The following is a 21,386-nucleotide window of genomic DNA, read 5'->3' on the forward strand; positions in this document are numbered from 1 at the left end:
TTTTGATGTTGCTGAGCTTGCCAGTACATTCCTTATTTTTAGGAATGTACCAAACTGTTGATTTTGTTAATTCTAATGTTTATGCCTGATAGGTTGGTGTAATTTGTCAGCCTTTTAATGGCCTCCTTCACTTGCATTGACACCTCTTTGGTCCTCATGCTGAGAGTTCCCTGGACCAGCTACCAAATGCAAATTCAACATTTTTAATAATCTCTCATAAACGAGGGAACATCAAACCATTTGTAAGACAATCGTTCAATTACTTTTGAGCCTCTGGAAATGTGGGGGACTGTGTAAAAATGGTTGTAATTCCTAAACGGTTAATGCAAAAGTGTTGTTATATCCTTTGAATTAAAGCTCAAAGTCTACACTTCAACCACATATATTGACTGCGTCATTTCAAATCTGTGTTGAATTATTCGCTAAATTTTTTTTCTTCTTAGTTTCGTTTTAGAAATTTGCTTGAATCAGTGAGTTATAGACACATGTTAAAGTGCATAACATGGGAGCTACTTGTAACCACTGTGTAGGCAGGCCGGCATACGTTAGTGTAAGCAGTGTCTTAGTTTGGTCAGTGCAGCAGGTTTCTCACAGCTAAAAGGGATCACCAATCTTCCTCTGAAATCATCAGTAGATATTGATAATGACACTCAGGTCAGAAGATTAAACCAAAATAGTGGGTTGCTATTATTATTTTGTTGGTTCTTAATAGGTTTTTGTAAATTCAAAGTCTCGCTTGTGAATCTTGGGAGAATTTTGGAGATGCAACACAAAGGATCTATGTTCAAATAAAAACAAATCTCGGCAGGGGTCAGAGGTCAAAGGTTATTGGACTGAGGTACAATGACCTCCAGCACACCAGGACATTCTCTCTATAGAAATGTGATTCTTTCTGCAGTGTGGCTCTTGTGCTACTGGCACAACCTCCCACTGTGTTGTCACTGCATGGAGAGAGAAGTAACAATCAGCTCAGACTACTTTAGAAAGTGCTTTTCCTTTTCCAAAACGCAAAACTGGAGATTCGAAGGGTGGCGAATGTGGAGCGATGTATTTTCAGAATGTACACATGTCAGTGGTTATAAAGTCAACCTAATTAAATAAATCTATCAAAAACTTTTACCACATAAAAAAGTAAAGAAAGTACAGGACTTGATCAATCAATGAGCAGACTTTGCTCCAGTGCGGACATTGATTATGATACAATTGGACATCTCTGTGAATGATTTGTGGACTTTAACACAGAAATAATAAGGAAGGCAATTTGACAAAGACTTTAAATTGTCACCACAGACGGTTTCCAGTGCTTTTATTTACAGAAAAGTGACTAGACTTCATGTTACTGTACACTTTGATAATTTCCCTTTTTATAAATACCCATAGGGTAATAGGTCCTCAGTATCTTTGAGTGCATTATAAAACACACAACCCTAGGTTAATGCATCTTTCACTAACCATACAAAACAGAGAACAAAGTACCAATTGTAACATAGAAAATAAAGGATACACCATGTTACAAAGTTACAGAAAATGCATACTATATATATATATATATATATATATATATATATATATACATACACACACAGACATACATATACATATATATATATACACACACACATATATATATATATATACATATATATATATATACACACACACACATATATATATATATATACACACATACATATTTATATATATATACACACTATATATATATATATATATATACATATACATATATATATATATATATATATATATATACATATATATATATACATATATATATATATAGTCACAGTAAAACAGCAAAAAATCTTGCAACAGAATACACACGCAAAATTGTTTTTGAGTCACTGCATTCAATCATTTAAAAAACTATCAAGATGGAGACACCTTAACACACCGATTAAGGAGTTTACATCTGTCTTATGTTTTGGCTTTGTGCCACTTTATGTAACTGGTGTCCCAAAAGAACTTTAAGGCAGTACAGTTCATCCACATCCTGCAGCAAACAAAGCTGCTGCAGCAAGTTCATGACAAGATGCTGCACAATGCTGAGCAACAAGAGGAGACAGCGGTGTCACTGAGATTGTACTGTAGTCAGTGAAGGCTGACAGCACACTGATCCGTCAGTCACTGACCAAACTGAGGGTTGGTGGGTTGATCTGTGTGCCGACTTGTGAGACTGACAAGGGAAACAGAGGTGTACATTCCTTAAAACAAAAGGCACAGCTTGGCAGCAGCATTGTACTCCTAAAATGATTTTTACTGCAAGTTCATTTTACATGATTTAAATTTTTTCCTCCAGCAGTGAGTAAAACGTCTTTTTTAAGAAACCTCTGCACAAGTTACATCACAATCATCAGTGAGACTTTTCAAATTGTCAGAACGTCCATACCATGATTCCTATTACCATGTACTCTCTGCTCCTCCGTTTTCATGTACTTGATTGGAAGTGTTCAGAGACTTTGCATCCACCAGTTTGAAAGGCCTGGAGCTTTAACCCGGGTGTCCGGAGCATAGTTTATTTTGCCCAGCCCGTGGTGGCCTCTCCGTTGATGTAGGCAAAGCCTGGGAAATGCTGCGAGTGTTCGTACTCTGAGTTCCTGCGTGGGCCCAGGGGAGAGTACAGTTCTCCAGAGGTGGCATAACGGGATGAATGCATAGGTGGGCTGGTGTAACAGGTGTTAGCTGGCGACACATCTGGCCACCGGGGGGCAACAGGTGCGGGGTGTAACCGGGGAGTGCTGCCCATCAAGCAAGGCTCCATTCGAGACATCTGGCCGTTGAGCTGGTACTGAGGAAGGGAAGAAGAGAAAAGAAGTTATGGTGATGCAGCAATGCCAAATACTGAGAGAAGCATCAAATTGACAGTAAAACTTCAACTAACGATTATTTTCATAGCCGATTAATCTGCTAATTATTGTCTCTATTGTGCCTAAAATTTAAATATATTTAGTTTAGAAGAAGCATAAAATCAGAGCATTTAGAGGGCAGAACCGATACGTGTTTGGTATTTTTATTAGAAAGTAACTTAAACGATGAATCAGGTATCAGTTATCACAATAGTTTCAGATATTTTTATAAATTAATCAAGTAATATGTTATATATTTCATCAGTCATTTGACTGTTAAATTATGTATACTTTAAATATTAAGGAAGGAGGACAATTATTTGCTTTCTTTTTAAGAGTTAGATGAGAGGTTTCGAAACCACTCTCAAATCCTTCTGTTAAATATAAGGCTCACTCAGCTGGTTAGCATAGCTTAGCACAAATGCTATAAGCAGAGTCGCTCTGTCCCAGTGCACATAACCCAGTTTCACACAGTTCTTTGTACTGAAACAAACAAGATTTAACATGTGAGAAGTACTGGTAAGCCGTCTCTGCCACCTTAGGACGGAGCCACGCGAGCCGCTTCTTCCTGTCTCCAGTCCTTATGCTAAGCTAAGCTAATCTGCTACTGGCTATAGCCTTATATTCCATGAACATATATGAGAGTGGTATACATATTTATCTAACCGTTTGCACAAAAATAAAGCAAACAAGTGCATTTCCCAAATTATCAAACTATTCATTTAATTAAAGTGAAAATGCTGCAAAACTGATGGAGAAAAACAGAATAATGTATTGTGACTAATTGGGCTAAAAGTAATCAAACCCTATCATGCTGATAAAAAAATACTGTTAAGGACAGTTCTCAATCAGCTTATAGAAAATACCGACCATGTGTAACTTTTTAATTGTGTTATCTGAACTCACTCCAGGTTGCTGAACTCAACACATTCCCAGAACATGTACAGAGGACCTGACCTTGTGTCCTCAAAGGTAGCTATAGCCCTCCTGATATCATATTTGATACTGCGTTAGCCCTGTGGCGGTGTATTGTGTGAACTGACCCCGCCGATTGTAATTTCCTGTCAGGGGAAATTGCTTCACAAGTTGAAACACAATGGTCAAAATTGAAAATTAAGTCACTTAAGTAAATTAGACATCAGTGGTTTTCTTGTGTTATTTTTGTTGCCTATGGTGACTGAACCCTAACAGCTCTAAATAAATCTGCCTGTTGACAGAGATATTTTGTACAGATGGGGATCCGACAATGTTTTGTGTTGGTCTCAGCTCCATCCCCAACCTCTCACACGGACAAAGTGCAGGCATTGTTCCCGATTTAAGCTCAGACTGTCTTTAAAAAAAGAAGTGGAAGTACGACCCAATTTCCCTTTTCTAACTAAATATAAACACGACAGTCGATTCCATTATGAGGGATCACGGCATGGAAAAAGACAGTCAGTGCAGGTCAGAGAGCAGATCAGACGGCTCAGCTGCCTCTTGTTCACAAGCAGAAAAGAGACCATTGAATAACAATATTTTAATAAACGCCCCCTTGCCCTGCTCTGTGGCTACTGGCTCAAACAGATGAAGAGACTATTGAGAGCTGGAAAGAGGAGTAACAGAGCAGGGCCCCTCTTGGCCCCGGCCGGGCCACCTTTCACTGTCTGCTTCCGCTGCGTGGAGAGGGTGATTGGGGGACTTTTAGAAACACTACGACTGCTGAGGCCCAGCTGATCTCCTCCCACTATAAAAGGCAGCAGTGGCTGGAGGGCCCTTGACAGGAAATTACCATCAAAAGTAAACTCACACCAGTCGCTACACAAGCTGTAACATCAGTGACTCCGTCTCATCCTAACAATAATTTGTCCTCAAATTTATATCTTCAGACTTCTATTTACTTTGCTACAAAGTGTACCAAGACGTCCTTCAAGCATCTCACGCATAGCCTATTAACTGTGTACTTATTTATGCTCTCTTTCTGGGCACATTTATACGCACATGCTTCTTCTTCTTCTAACAATGTAAATAACCAACACAGCTCTATATTGTAGAAACACACACACACACACACACACACACACACACACACACACACACACACACACACACACACACACACACACACACACACACACACACACACACACACACACACACACACACACACACACACACACACACACACACACACACACACACACACACACACACACACACACACACACACACACACACACACACAATCAGCGTAATCTGAACTCACCAGATCTGCTGACCAAGTGATACATACATAGATTTAAGTACTTTGGTATAGGTAACATTGTTAAATACTTTTTTCCCCCATTTAATGCTACTTTACACTTCTACTCATATACATTTCAGGGGTAAATATTGAACGTTTTACTCCAGCTTTATAACTAGTTATTTTTGCAAAATATATGATTTTATAAAATATGATGAGCTGTTATAGATGAAACTACCCAATAGTATGCTAACACGCATAAGTCTAAAAAGGACTCATTTCGTGTCATGGTTATTTAAACTTTTGAATGTTAATTTTGAATAATACTAGGTTTAAATAGTATGTAGTATTAGAGCATTTCTTAATTGATTTACATGAATTAAAAATGCTATTAAACCTCCGTTCTTGACTGGGACTGACCTGTGCAGACGACCGGTGGTAGGCTGAGTAGTGGAGGGGGGTTGTGATCGCCGGCTCATGGGCCAGACTGGGATACTGGCTCTGGATGGAGTGAGGATGCTGGTTGGCATAGCTGCCGTAGTTGTAGCTACCAGTATACCTAGAATGGAGGAGGTAGAAACCCCATCAAAGAAAGTCTTCAACAAAAAGCAAATTAATCTTAATACCAAAATCATAATTACCCATGCTCCTCTCTGTAGACAGGCATCCGCTGGGTGGAGGATGGTGGTGGGAGTGGAGGACTGCTCCTCATACAGGACAGCTGCTGTCCGGCCTCTGGAGTGGAGCCGCCGGCTGTTGTCACTGTGTATGTAAGGGACCAGGTATATGACTGAACAGCGCCTGGTAGACACATATATGGACACAAAGAGAATGTGTTGGCTCAAAGAAACTATGTGCAGTGAGACTTCTGCTTATTTAAGATGTCTGTGTGGCTGTGAGGCATGTCTTACCTGTGGTGGGGGTGACTCCAGTGTACTCCGGGGACACGGCTGCTGTGGGGGAGCTGGCCGAGGAAACGCCCACAGAGTGGACTGACCGAGCGGGAGAGTAGGATGCTGGAGACGGGGAGGTTGGGGTGGTTTCTGTCTGCGTGATTTCCTCCTCTCTCTCTGCTGAAGGTGTAAAGAGAGGAAAGACCATTACACTCTCTAATACAGTAAGAAAATAGGGAGTTATGTTGGAAGTGTTAAACACCGTCAGTTGGACATGAATGTATACAAATAAAATCTGACTCATTATTAGATTTGTTATTGTGCATTTATAAAGGTTAAAGAGTCATGACTTATGTCCGTATCAACATGAATAAACAGTAATTGTACAATCCTGGGCTAGTAAGAATAAAAACCTCAGTGGAGCACGAAACATACAGCTCAATGTTTTAGGGGAGGTTTCAAGCGGTAAAGTGAATATATTTGTATATTCTTTCTTTCTTTCTTGAAAGAAATAGCAATTCAAGATTATTTCCATCACTGATTATTCTGCTGTTGATTTTCTCAATCAACTGAATACTGACGGTGCTAAGAAAAAATAAAATAAAAGTTAAAGAATTTATATAATTTCCTAAAGTTCAAGGGCAATGTCTTCAATGTCCTTGCTTTATCCCACCAGCAGTCCAAAACCAAACCTTCTTAGGTTATTATCAGCAGCAAATCTTCACAATTCCTAACCTGGAACTGAATGCTTGGGATTTTACCTTGAAAAATCACCAACGATTAAAACCAATAACAGTATCTAATACTATCTATTCTATCTTCTTCTACTACACAATATATTTTTCAGCTGTACAGTCATTATTTACTGATCAGACCCCAGGTAGCAGTCTTACCTGTGCTGCCCTCTCCCTTCATGGCCCTCATGAGGTCGTTGGATCTCTCCTGGCAGTGCAGGGACTCCAGCAGGTAAAGCACATAATCATCAAACATGAGGTGGATCAGGTGGAAGGACCCTGCGTACGGATAAGACAGGAGGAGTTCTTTTAAATAAAGAAAACTCAGAGGAGATATAGAAGTTATGGTGAGTAAAGACATATTGACAGTGAGACCTGGTTACGTGGAAAAAAAACAAAGGGCTATTTAGGTTTAGGGATAAGACATAAATGATGATGACATCACATCCTGCAGACTGACAGGAGGGCCGCTGTTATCAGAAAGAAGTGAGTGCGCTTGTTTCCGTGTACTGAGTCAGTGCCAGAAATATGTCAGCTGACCCCGGGGTCGCAAGGAAGATGAGACCGTGGCATGTGAGGGAGTGTCACAATTGTGTCATTGTGCGGGTCGCTGTTGCCGCCGTGCGCACAATAAACACTTGTGGCTATTCAAGGGAGCGGGTTGTAACACTGACCAGTTATAAAATGGAAAAGACAGGCACACACATCAAGAGAGGGGAGGGGAGGCTTTTGTTAATTAGCTGTTTGTGCACAGAGACCTGCTTTATCAAAACACTGCAACCAGCTGTGTCTTTGATATTCACAGACAGGGCCAAAGGACACAAGTAGAGGAAAGGGAAGCCATTTTCTTTTCTTTCATTTTTACAACTCTTCACTTATTGCAAACCTTGGGGGTGCACAATAATCTATTAAAGTGGCCATTTTACTGTTTTTTCCGCTCTTTATTTTAGACATGAGATCCATACTTGAGAGGAATCAAGACATGGTTATTTGGTTGCACTAAACCCTGTATTAAGTTTATAAAACGAACACCAGTTCGGTGGTGATATGGACATCATTATCAGATGTATTTGTGAAACGGTCTGAACTGCAGCGCACTAGAATATCTTTAACCTGGACATTTTACATGAACATCTCTGGAATAGGGAGTGCAACATCTTTATTTTGGTAGGATTTTATTGATTTCTTTTATGAGTGTATTATTCATTATGTTCAACGCAAATTATTCCTCATGTGAAAAACAACAACATTCTGCCTTGTAGGAATTTAACCAAAAGTCACAGTTAGCTATAGCTATGGAAGCTACAGAAACAGGCAGGTTAAATGTTTGTTTATGATGCGATTTAAAGTGTTTTTTTCTCTCATTATATTGTTATTTAAGGGCGACACTCGGATGATGAGTTAATCTGGATGGATAATAATACAACAGCTTGAGTTGTATGTTTGTTTGTTTTTAAATATAAGAAGTTAGGTTTTTATTTGACAAATGTTTCACCACTGCAATGGCATCTGTGGTATCTTAAAAGCCTGTGTGGCCCCTTGTATGTGCATGACACAATAAACTACAATAAATAACTATTCCTTATACTCATGAATCATTGTTGAAGTTGTGTATTTCCGTCTCTCTGTTGCATTAAGAGATGATGACATAGCATTAGCAGCTCACCAAAGCTCGGCGCGCTGTGGAGGGTCATATCCCGGATGACTCTCGTCCCAAAACACGACCACATCAGCAGGAACTGTTGGGCCACCTTCTTCAGGCACCCAGGCCTCTTCCCTGCCACCTAGAGAGAACATTTCCATGTGAAAAGAGGGGGAAGGGTCGGGATTCCGGTGTAGAATTAACCCCTGGGTCCACATTTGGGCTTAACCCTCAGGAACGAAAAACATGTCAACAAGTCAACTATTTAATTTGCCCCCAGAGAACGCCCTCCTATTGAACTATTGTCTGGGCAGTCCAAGACGTTGCCAGGGCGACCACATTTTACAAGCCCATATCTGGCACATAATGGACGCAAATGGGAAGCTTGAAGACATCATTAACTAAGAGGATTGCAATGTAAGTGCCTCTGCGTGAGAAAGACACGCAGGGACAAGCTTTCAGCAGCAGGTGTATTTTTAAGGGCAAATTAACTTCTGCTGCGCAAAAACATCGCACTTGAAACATTTAGTTAAAATCACATCAGGTTTAAAGACCTATTTCTCCGAAATGAGTGGAAAAAATTACCTTGACGACACAGCGATCCACCATCAAGTCCAGCCACTCAATATACGCCTCGATTGGAGACTGCTCCTCCAATAGACGGTCAAACTCCTGATACACTGCGGCAGGAGGGAGAATGTCAGGTTATATTGTATTTTACGTCACTTGAAAACAAAGAAACAGACAAATATGAATGCAAATGGCGTCTTTAAGCGACAACTACAACGTATCAGTGACCTCTGATCCCGTCAGGACTGATTCAGAGGAGTGAGACTGGAGTGAATTGAAGATACTCCGCAGGGTGTTTCAGAGGAGTGTGAACTTGTTTAACCTCTTGGTCTCCATCATTAATGCTTTGACTCTGCTGGTCGTGGGAATGATTGTCCCTCGTGGTGTCGTTTGCGTAGCAGTAAAGTGTAATTCTCTCTCTGGCTGGGTGTGTTTGAGTGGAATCAATTTAAACGCAAGGACCTACAGTGGATAATAAGCTGCCTGTGCTCCTCTTGTGAGTCCTCCATGGTGTAAAGTGTCTGCTTGGTGATGCTGTTCAAGTCCACATTCCTCCAGTCCTCTAGCATTTGAAAGGTGATGTCGGCACTGTTTATCACAGTCCGTGACGCCTGGGGACAGATACATTGACAATATTACAAGAACATACCCATATCCCTTATCAGCTGTGTTTGTTCATATGGATTTTATTAAAAAACATTCAGTCCACGATAGGCACCTGACATAGATGGTTTAATGATGTTTGCCGCTTTAGAATCTGAGAAAATCTCCTGGATACTGCAAACAAAAAAGGAGAAGGTGGTTGGTTAGTCCTGTGAGTGTCATCATTTAAACTTTGTTTTAAAATAACATTCTCAAGATGTGGATTTTATACTTACATTCAAATTTGATATTCCTCAGGTTTTCAGGAAGGTCATGAAGTGCTATTTTGAGCCACTCATCAAGCTGTTTGGCAAATTTTCGAATAACCTGAGTCAAACTGTGCGGATGAGAGAAAACAGGAGCATAATTAGTACATTGGACACCATTTATAATTACCATTCATATCCTATTAAAATGAGAAGACCTCACTAAGGTGAGGTCTTCTCCTCAAAATGAGATGTGGTGAAAAGTAAGTGGATCAAAATACTGTTTCCAAGCACAAAAATGAACTTTTACACAAACAAGATATTCATAATTTCGGATTTGAGAGAAAAGAAGCAAATGGTGTGTTTGGGAAGCTGGAACCAGATCATTTATAATATTTTTGCCCAATAAACTATAGGACGATTAGCCAATTTTGGCATCTGACTAACTGAAAAATTGACCTATCATATCAGTCTTACATTTAAATTACAATAAATAAAAGTATACTTTTAAATTGTGCTTAAACATCCAGACAACAGCAAATAATTGAACCTATTTTTTTTATTATTAAAGTGAATCTCACTGATGTGCAGATCTTTGGGCAAAAGCTGCAGTTGAACCGCAAAAAATAGTTCTACACAATAATACTCCAAAATTATGCTGTTAATATGGAAGTAAAATATAGCCAAAAGTATACTATCGCAAGAAGGCCATTAACGTGTATGGTATTATTAATAACAAATGTTGGGTAAACAGTTTTATTCACTGAACTAAATGATAATTATGACAGTGTTAATGTAGCAGCTTGAATTCACGCTGCAAAATAAACATCTGTTGTAATGTCAATGCAATAAACAAAACATGGCATCCCATGTATTTTCAAGAACAACAGAGAAGAAAATTGTATAAATTCAATCATTCATCAAGAGTGAGGGCTACAACAGGTGCTCACCTGTCAGGCAGTGCTTGCAGGACGGTGGGCATCAGCACTCCAGAGATGGCCTTGTAGAGGATGGAGTCGCAAACCCCGACTATGTTTACCACGGTGGAGGAGCCGAGGACAGGCAGCATGTGGGGGGGCATGCCCTGCCAGAAGTGCAGCAAGAAGCTTTGGACCTGAAACACACACACACACGCACAATGTTACAGGAACTAAAAGTAATTTGTTTAACATTTTAAAAAGCTATAGTAACTATTTATACATAAATTGATCTGTAAAATGGTTGTAAACAAAAGAAACTTGCCTCGTCAAAGTTGGCTCGGATAACTGTGTCCAGTATCCTCTGACAGTGCGTTCTGTACATCATGATGAAGGTGGACACCTGTGGGCAACAACAGAGTATTAATGTAATTGCATCACAAATGTAACTTTTTTTCTCTTCTGGGGAAAGTAAAAAAACAAAGTGCTACAAAAACAAGAGAATAAATCTTGTACAAAGCATGTGAACCAATAAATACATGTTACAGGTCTAGGCAAGAGCAGAGTAATATAAAACAAGCTTTAGAGATCAGCAAAACACAAACCATTTAAAATCATGGCCCCTCTTTAAAAGCCAGACAGCTAGTGCCTGTCCTTTGTCCATTGCTAGATCTTATTATCTCCCCCAAAAGATTAAGAGTTAGTGAAGAGCCAGCATATAAATCCTCAAGGTCCTTCTCTAAATGCAAACCCAGTGAAGGTCCCAGGCAGATAAAAGGCTGGAGCCAGAGGGGGCGCAGAGATGGTGAGATGGCAGGGAGAGGTGAGAGGGGGGGTGGCTGTAAGGATGGACTTTTAAAACTCCTGTTTACCCTGTCTTCTGGCAGGCTGGCAGGCAAATTTAGGTCTTTGACATTTGGAAACTCTGGCAGGAGCGTTCCCAGTTTGGAGCGCGGTGAATACGCCACTGTCTGTTTCGTGACCTCTTTCTTCCCCGTCTCGTTCACCCACGCCGCTCCCTTTTTGGAGTACATCACATCATAATACTGAGAGGTCTCCTTCACGGCTATGCCATAGTAGTGGTACCTGAGGAGAGCAAAGGGCGAGCGGGTGAATGACGTCTTTTAGGTACAAATACATAAAACTATAGCTATAGAAAACTGTAAAAGCGAAACTTAGAATGAAAAGGAAAAGACATTTATAAAAGACATTGCTTAAAAAGTTAGTTTAATCAGATTTATAACATGTTTTTCTCAGATTTTGTGTTTTGTTTGTATAGTTTGGAAGAACAAAATAATCTTAATGAAAGGTATACGTAGTCAGATCTTTACTATCAGACTACTATTAAATGTGATTTTGCATCAGGTTACAATTGTGAAGATTTCCTTAAAAATAGGTAAATAAATTGAATCTTTTGACTCTTACGATAAAGTCACAGAAACTCAGGACCACAATAGAATTAAATTATTTTAACCTTTAGGCGTTTTATGCTTCAAACTCGTTTGTGTTATATGCTGTTTACAGGTTGTTTCATTTAACTCTTTTTCTGCATGACCATGCTCCATATTTGACTGAATGTCTCTTGTGTTTTTTGGGGGGTAAAGGTTTTGTGAATATTTGTGTAACATATAGGTAGTCTATGAAAGAATAAACCAAACCAACTTACTTCGACTGCCCTCGTGTCCCAAGTCTTCTGGTAGTTAACGCTGGAAATTGTTGCCTTATGATCTGTTCAGTGTAGGAGAGAAAACATTAGTTAGTATTCTGTGTTATTTCAAAAATATCTCAGCATTTCATAGTAATTAATTTGAGTAAAGAGAAAAAGAAAAGGATATGTAAACAGGTGCCACAAGGGACCAAATAAGATCTCTATAAAATATTAACTTGTGTGTATTTCTCAGGGGGGGTGGGAAATGTGTTTTCACAGGGAGGTCTGTGAGGGGTAAAAAAAGAGCTTTGAGAGCCATCCATTTATGACATCCAGGGGTATTACTTTTTTTTGTCCTATATCAACAGTCTCCCCTCATCTATCCACCCACCCATCCTCTCTCCTTCTCACTCTCTTTCTCCTCTCCACTCCCTCCTTCTTCCTTTCCTCTCTTTTTGTCTAAAGAGATTGGCTCCTTGGTCCAACTCCTGGTGCAGAAACTTTAGCAAACAGTGTAGCTCTCCATTGTGTGGGATGAAAAAAGAGGCCAAGCTGTGAAGTTTCTGTCAGGCCCCGCTTGATAAATGAGCAGACAGGGAGGCAGTCCGGGCCCTCTCTCGTTTTTTTGTCCTGAATCAATGAAGCCTTCCTAAAGGACACCCCACACTGCTCCAGCCACTGATCTAACATTCCGCAACATCTCACCCTTCCAAATTTCCTTTAATTACACATTAATCCAGGCCCCTTCTCTTTTTCAATATCTTCCGACAGGAGCTGCGGAGGGGTGGGCCGGGTTGGGGGTTGGGGGTTGGGGCCGGAGTCCAGGGTACAGGGGATGGCTGGGGGTAGGAAAGCTGACGAACTTCTTGGGGTTGTGGGAACAGACGAAAGCACATCTCCTTTGGCTCTCGATTATGTGTTCAGTGAACAGCCGCAGAGCTTTGCTCGCTTCACACTGAGCTGCAGTTGATATTACTTCAACAGCAGCCAGAGCTGCCGCACAAATAAAAACAACCCAGACATGAAATGGTCAGACTAATGCTGATTTAGTGCATGAGATTATTGCTTTTATACAACATCCACATGTTGTTGTATCTTCGTATGTTGAGTCATTATGCTTTGGTTACTTTAAAACTTAACCTGCATGTATGAATGCAAATTTAAACCCTAAAAGTACAACAGGTGTAGTTTGTGGTTTTGCGTTTTCATTTAAAATTATTTGGAGATGAACTGGATTCTGGAGGGAATGATAAGTAAACTTAATTTCCACTCATGTTTGAATCTTACCTTTCCGAAGCTGGCTGCGTTCACAGGCTGTGTGTCATGCTTTTCACTGAAGTCTAGGTAATGCATGTAGAGGGCACTTCGGGGGATACACACACCTTCAGCTATCTCATAGTTCTCTTCTAGCCTGCGGATGATAACGGGAATCATCAGTGCACAAACAATCTAATATGGTTGTGATGCATCTGGGAATAAACAAACAGTGAAAAATAATTAATTAATTAATTAATTAAGTAATTTAAGGTGTAAATGTTTAGGAAGCCAGATTACATTCATGTCATCTACATTAATAAATGTAGTGAAATAAGACTATTTGATCATATTAAATGATATGATGCAAAAGTATCAATCAATCAGCATGTGCACTGCAGCACACAATTTTACATGTGTAATATTTACCCGACATTAAGCATGACATCACAGATACCACTGATCTCACAATTACACAGACATTAACAACTGCTCCTGGGGGAATGTGTATGTGTGCACTAGATTATTTTCCTTATGATAGAAAGCGATCTTGTTAAGCGCCATACTGTAAAAAGGATGATACATTCTAAGCAGTACAACATATTTGATGTTTCTTAGAGTTGGAGTTCTTGCAGTTATAAGGAATGCGCGTCACCATTTGGCTAACAAGCCCCCTACATACCTACATTTTTGTGTAATTTTCCCAACATAAGTGGTTGTATTTCTTTATAGTTTTACATTGATCGGATTTGTTTAGCTTTTGATCTGTTTTCAGTTCCTGTATAAAAAGTGTAGTCTTGCATGACTGTGTCCACTTGGTTGGAGTAATTTACAAGTGGAAAAGCCTCAGAAAATGGTTTCCGAAGCATATCATATCATGTTGCTATGTAATTGATTTGCATTTAAATACTTAGATTATTAACTATTTAAATTGCCATTAAGCAATATATTTGATATTAACGTTGAATCAAATTACTCTCTGTGAGTAACGTGAAAGGGTTGCTGGGACTGAAGATCTTACTTAAAATCAAAACACAGCTTTCTGTAGTGTGTCTCAAAAGTGCATTTAGTTTTCTCTGCTGGATGTGTATGTAGGCTACTGTTTGCTAACGCATTAGCTGCCATCAGTTGTCTGAGAGACCATGTTGGCATCAGTGTTTGGATTGGTTCATCTCTCGTCTGTCCAAGATATTTAAACTTAGAAAAACATTTAATGTTTTGTATTTTATTTACTTTTTATTCTTTGTTTTTACTGTAAAGCCCTTTGTAACTTGATAATCCATTGGCATGTCAGTGCTGTATTGCTTTAAGTTTGCATTGGGGTATTTTAGCTTAAAGCCTCTTTGCTGCCAATGAATCATTAGAATATAGTTTGCTAATACAAGCATACACACATTGTAATCCTATTGTGTACAACTGACAACAACAAAAGGTCACATTACTAAATAAGAATGGACCAACATCTGAGCCTTGAGGTACACCAGCATCATTACCAGTCATTTCTGATGTGGTATTAACCGTAACACAATATTTCCTGTTTGAGGTACTATCTCACCTGTTTTGTGGCACATTTTGATGTTACAGTAATTAGATGTTTACCATTTATACTAATGAAAGCTTTTTTAAATTGTGATCAATAAAGACAACCCCTTACACACGTACTCTGCTCAGAAGAAAATTGTGCCAATAGGTCTTTAGGTGTTATTGGTGACTAAATGTGGCAGCCATATTTCAAAATTAGTGTATTGACTGTTTTCCAAATGTTTGGAACAACTCACTAATGAATTATCAGCGGAAACCATCATGTGCGGTTTGTACGAGGTCACTTCTCTGATGGTCTGAACAGAAAACTGCTGTTTAGATGAGCAACAGATTGATTCTAAAGAGGTATGAGGTATTGATCTTCAGAGTCAACGAACTACATGTTGAATCCTGCAGCAACCTACCTGCATCATTACTAAAATAAATGTAGATTTTCAATTTATAAAACACTGACAACGTCTTTGTAGATTTCTTCAGTTGTTATGACAGATTGAGCTTGTACCCACTTCAGCACTTTTAATGTTGACTTATTTGACTTTCTGAGCTTTTGTAACCTTATTTCTCTGTCCTAAATAAACGCCTCTTATATTGAACATTATTCTTGTAGAATTTATATGGCTACTGTGTGAGCCTAGTCATGTCGTTTTACGAGTCTGACTGTATTGTTCCAGTGAGCCATGGGAGACGATCTCTATGACCTGACTGACATTTCCTTTCACTCCGAAAGCTGTTGTCTGAATTACATTCATAAAATAATTATAGACATTTAATTTTCAGTGAAAAAACAACCATTCAACTTTATTTAGAAGTTACTGCACGTTCAAGACTGGATAGTTCAGTAATGGCTGCTCTGGTTTAACTATAAAAAGCAAATTGTAGTAACATCTCTGAAAATCAAATGTAAATTGTGGGCAAACAATCCTATGACCAAATGTATTCTTCCTGGTTGAACAATGAAAAACAAATAATCAATACAAAATTCATAATTATGGTTTCTTTTACTGTTTACATTGTGCTAAAATGTAAGTACATTTCTTTGTAGATTTCCCTGGTAAGAAAAAACTCTCCATATGCACAATGAAATTATTACAGAGGCCAATTACATTATCATTTATGTCCATAATGCTTCTCTTTAAAAAAGAGAAGCATTAAAAAACTAATGTTCCTCACACTGGGTTTCAGCCCCCCACAGTGCAGCTCAAATCAGTATAAATATTAATTTAAGATCATGTTTAATGCTATTAAGTAAATGGGGTCATGGGGCTGTGCAATAGGCAGGCACTTTATAACTAGAGGTATGTGTGGAGTTTTAATTTTATACTAGTGGAGGATATGAAAGATCTGTTGCATGTCGAAGCTGCACCACTTTTTAAATCCGTCTGTTAGATGTCTCTATTGTTCAACAGCGTGTGGAGTCCAAATCAAACTTCCCCGGGAGGACAAATGAAACATTGAATCTAATCTGATTAGTTTATCATGATCTGATGCAAGTCTAAAATGTTACATTTTAAATAAACATGAATAAGATTTCAAAGGGAAACTGATGTAATAAGACCAGAAATGTAACCAGTGTGTAGAGAAAATGGTGTTCATCTGTGTGTCATGTAAAGATATTCTAATAAATGCAATTTTCAAATGTGAACCGATTAAGGAAATTGTAGACTTGATATTCAGTATTAATATTTTAGGCTCCACGTGGCGAGTGGGTTACTAATAATTATGGCTTTTTTAGAACACTGGCAAAATTGTTGTTACCTTATTCTCAATACTGGCATTTGATTAGACTAAAGAAAAATAAAATATACAACTATATTTAAGATAACTTACCATTCCAGAGTAGCCGGTGTCGAATGTGGCTTAGAGGCTCTGTTGTTTTCTTTTTCTTCATCTGTAACATACAACACAGTTTGGATTTTAGGGGAAAAACTATGTGATTCAGTTAAAAAAAAAGAGACATCCAAATGTGGAACCACTGAAAACTGATATAGCCGACAATAATGGGCAAAACCTGTTTGAAAAACCGCCACCATTAAATTACATGTATTGAACGAAACCCATTGACTATAAGATTGATAAATGATGTTCAACAACAGTTAGTCAGTAGGTTTAGTGTAACAGTGTTCGCCTGCTTACGTTCATCGTTGGACATGTTCCCCAGAGACGTGTGACTGGAATATCGCTTGCTCTCACTCTCGTTGAGGCATCTTTCAATCCAACTCTCTAAAAAAGACATGATGGACCACAGATCACAGAGCTGGACAAACCCTTTGAGTACAATTCAGAAAAAAAATATTTTTGTTTGGACAGAAGTGAATATGTAATTATAAATCTGGTCAAAAGAATATGATTTTTAAATATGTAACCGTGGGCCTTTTAATTGTCCTTTAACTAAAACATAAGTTTGGGTCCATTTCTTTGTTTTCATTTTCATTGAAACAGAAACTGTTGATTTAAAAACTCACTTTCTGAAGTGAACTCATTTTGTTCTGCAGGTGAAGTTATATTTACATAAACAGTGAAAGTCTCTGCCTCTACAGGACACTTTAAATGTCTCTAATGTGACAAGGCGAGCGGACTGCAATCGGTTGTATGGGCAGCGATGCAGCCATGGCTCTATTTGAGATGTTTTCACCAGGACGGCAGGAATCCAGCATTGTTCCCAGGAGACTACGAGCGTACACACTCGCTTAAAAGAGCCTGTGCACATTACTGGAGCATTCTGGTGGAATAGAGGCCATTGTCCTGCTGTAATTTCTACTTAGAAACAGCTCAACATGTGTTCTTTCTGTGACCGAGCAGAAGCAAAACACCAAAGCTTTCATGTAGAAACAGCCTGATACGTAGTGTGGAGATCCATTTTAAATTATTGTATTTCTTTCAAGAAAGGTATTCAGAATTTGATGAATGTAATTAAGAAAGATGCATTTATCTTGTTTGTTTTCTGAGTTTCATTTGTGTTTTTTTATTTTTTTTAATAAGCTACATCTGCTTTACTAGCTACTAAATGTCCTCAGCAGAGCAATGGAATAAAAAGTAAAATATTTCCCCATAAATCTGGTGAATAAAAACTTTATGGAACCTCAAATAGAAATGAGCAGTCAAAACTACCTTAGAAGTTTATACAGTAATAAGGTAAAACTTGTCAACCAGTTACCTTTAACAAAATAAAACTCTCGACTAAATATTTCTTTAAAATGTGTTAATCTATATTTTCCTGCATTTGAACTGACAACAATCCCCATAACAGCTGTTGCTAGGACAGACTGTTGGCAGGACGACCTGTTGGTGCAGCCCATGAGGGGATTGAGAGGAGGTCACAGATAATCAAAAGTTTTAAAAGTCTTAGGCGATGAGGAATCTACACCTCCATGTTTGTCCCATATTGATGGGAAACGTCCTACTGGAGTTCAGAGTCCCATCATGGCTGCAGACTCACGGCCCTCTGAACGGACGAAGAAGGACTTTTATTTTCTACGCAAGAGAATATTATCATTAGAAGCTCTTTAATGGTCTTAACTGCTGTGATTATGATTAGCATCGCCTTTAATATTACCAACTGATGAATAATACTCTACATGTCAATTATGATGCTTGTTACACAATAAAACATTTTTTAAAACTGTTAATATAAATTTGAACTCTGTATAAAATAATCCCAGTGTCACTGGTGGCTTTCTGACATGTCTCATTATTTACCGACAGCGTTTGCTTACTAAAAAACAAACACAAAAACTGGAAACGAAAAAGTGAATCCACTGAAGTGGAGTTAATTCTCCACAGAGGCTCAGATCTCAAGCTTCATTTGCCACAGGAACAGATAAGTTGGGGATCTAAATAATTGGATTAAATTTGATCAACACTCATTTATTTACACACACGCAGGGCTAAACTAGTCTGCACTGCTGCACCTGCATACCACAAATACAATACATACATTCTTTAACCAATCAGATGTAATTCTATTAATCATATTTACTCTTTTTAATAATAATAATAAATTGAGATAAAAGAACATCATTTGTTTAATTTCAATCATTTATTCACATTTAACCGTAATCTTTAATGTTTCAGAAAACCAAATAATTGCTACGTTTACTAGATAAAATAGTAATATTTTACTGATAAAGTCTCAGTAAATATAAGCTTTAGTTTTCCAATTTTGGACTAAAAATAAACAGAACATGATGTTGAGAGCAGATACATACACACTACTTTAAAGGCCACCATGATGTTTGCACTTTCTTGTTATTTCTACTCTTCTAAAGATGAATCCAGAATGTTGAAACTTGTTTATCTGAAAACAGCAAGAAGCTACTTGACCGAGCCAATAATGAAATATTCAAGGGCTATTTCCCCGCTTTCTGTGACTTTTCTTGAATCAGTCAATAAGTGACACACTTGTGACACAACAGCACTCCTCATAAATGTGCATGACCAAAAACACACATTCATGCATAACTTCAGAAATTAAAAAAAATTAAATAAGTGATCAAAAGGTGAAAAAATAAAAAACAACCGAGCATCCAGACACTTCCTCTGTATGACTGAAGAGAAAGTTTGGTACTTCCAGAGCAGCAGAATCAGAAGCTCACACACTGTTTCTGAACAGAAGCTGGTTTTCTCAACACATCCAGACAAAGCAAAGCGAGCAGAGATTAACAGGACTGACCTGTGGAATCCATATCAGGCTCCTCCAGCAGCCCGCAATGCATCCTCTTCCCATCAACGACACTGGTTCCTCCAAGAAAATGGCTTAGTGCACGTTTCCCCCTCCTCGGCGGCTCTCCCCTTGTCTCGCTCAGTGTTTCCGTGACCACTGCCCGTCACAGGAGATGTTAAGGATCTGAGGTTCGCCCAGAGAGGGGTGGTGTTGGCGGAGGAGAAGGGGGGAGGTGGGAATAAGGGAGGAAAGGGGGGTAGAGACTCCAGAAATCCAGCGGGGGGAAAGCCAGACCCGTCAAAATGTTTGCTGATGTTTCATGGGAAAGGGGCTGATTTTATAGGAGCCCTGATGGGGACATGTCATTGATAGGCTTGGAAGGCTGATGAATGGCCCCAAGTCAGATGGGGATGTGGCAAGGCTCACTGGAAGTCTTTTGTGGGGCTGTTTTGAATAAGAAAAGCTCCCTCCCAACGAAAAAAAAAAGAGGCTTAGATCTACGCAGTCCTAACACTGTGGCCTCCCCGTCTTCCATTATGGCATTTAATACGTTTTTATACACCCCAGAGCTCCATATAAACATACATCCCTACACAACCGCCACTCCTGCCTTTGCTTCTCATTTTAACTCCCATTTCACATCGCACGGACACTTGTTGCAGCATTTGGTGGACTTATCAGCTCACCCCACCATTAAAGCATCTTTGTGGTAACTTCGTCAGAGATTTGACATATTGTGCGCTCAGACACACATTTAAACATGCCGAAATTGCACCAGTGTGGATGTTTTGGTGCATTTCTCACCTGTTTTTCGTTCACTCTTTGGCTGTGGCAACCTTATTTTTGGTGTGCCTCTGAGAATAGGGAACGGTCACAAAGGGGGGGAAGTAAAAGTGCAAAGCCCGAGGCTGGGAGGGCTCTGATGGAGTGCCTGAGAGCTGGAGAAGCGAAAGCTGTGATTAGAATATGAATGGAACCACGGGAGAGGGGGAGAGGAGAGGGGAAAGAAGAGGGGAGAAGAGAAAGGCGGATTATGGCTGAATTACTCACCACACCATGGATAGCAAAGGAGGACTTTCTCCACCAGTGCGCAGGCGTGGGCACCACTGCTACTACTCACTGACGGACACCGTGCAGATACCTGGGAGCATGTGTGGGACAGGGAGGCAGCAAGATCACATGGGACACTGTGCACATGGCCATACTTTGTTAGAGCAGGTCTCTGCATCCATTCAGACTCATGTGGGAAGAAAGACGCTGCTGGGATGAATGAAAGGTCTAAAGCAATTTGGAAATACTTTTACATTTTTTTAAAGAAGCAAAAAAGAAACCCTGCATCATCATAACATTTTATTAATTTTGACTTGTCTGCAAAGTCTCTTCATGCTTCAGTTTAAATAAATAATTATACTTTAACAACCCATGAATGACGTACCATTTCAAGGCCTAAATGGTGGCTACTGCAGAGCCGTGACCTCAAAGGAGGATCCAATTAATTTCAGTCAAATAAGGAGAAGGTGGAGTCTGTATCTCCCTCAGTGGATGACATCCTTTTTTTCCATCCCGTTATCTGCTTATTAGAGCCTCATAAAA

At 39.2% G+C, this 21,386-nt stretch overlaps 1 protein-coding gene across 1 annotated transcript; it reads right to left on the minus strand.

Moving 5' to 3' along the window:
* Positions 1-1,868: 1,868 nt before the first annotated feature.
* Positions 1,869-19,857, minus strand: rfx4 (regulatory factor X, 4). Its single transcript, XM_034535225.1, has 18 exons — positions 19,803-19,857; positions 17,267-17,353; positions 16,961-17,021; positions 13,625-13,748; positions 12,356-12,417; positions 11,562-11,775; positions 11,015-11,092; positions 10,723-10,886; positions 9,803-9,903; positions 9,643-9,701; positions 9,391-9,535; positions 8,940-9,034; positions 8,379-8,496; positions 6,872-6,991; positions 5,997-6,158; positions 5,727-5,886; positions 5,506-5,644; positions 1,869-2,806 (listed from the first exon to the last, which is right to left on the minus strand). Exons 1-18 carry the CDS (start codon positions 19,843-19,845, stop codon positions 2,534-2,536), a joined length of 2,205 nt encoding a protein of 734 aa, XP_034391116.1. The 5' UTR covers positions 19,846-19,857; the 3' UTR covers positions 1,869-2,533.
* Positions 19,858-21,386: the final 1,529 nt, after the last annotated feature.

This window comes from Cyclopterus lumpus, chromosome 6, assembly GCF_009769545.1.
Source record: "Cyclopterus lumpus isolate fCycLum1 chromosome 6, fCycLum1.pri, whole genome shotgun sequence".
Lineage (NCBI taxonomy): Eukaryota > Metazoa > Chordata > Actinopteri > Perciformes > Cyclopteridae > Cyclopterus > Cyclopterus lumpus.

Excerpts from the sequence above, each read along its gene's own strand:
- rfx4 (XM_034535225.1), bottom strand. The coding sequence starts at position 19,845 with ATGCATTGCGGGCTGCTGGAGGAGCCTGATATGGATTCCACAG. Across the intron at positions 17,022-17,266 it reads GAACATGTCCAACGATGAAC|ATGAAGAAAAAGAAAACAAC; the intron begins GTAAGCAGGCGA and ends TGTATGTTACAG. Across the intron at positions 6,159-6,871 it reads GAAGGGAGAGGGCAGCACAG|CAGAGAGAGAGGAGGAAATC; the intron begins GTAAGACTGCTA and ends TTACACCTTCAG.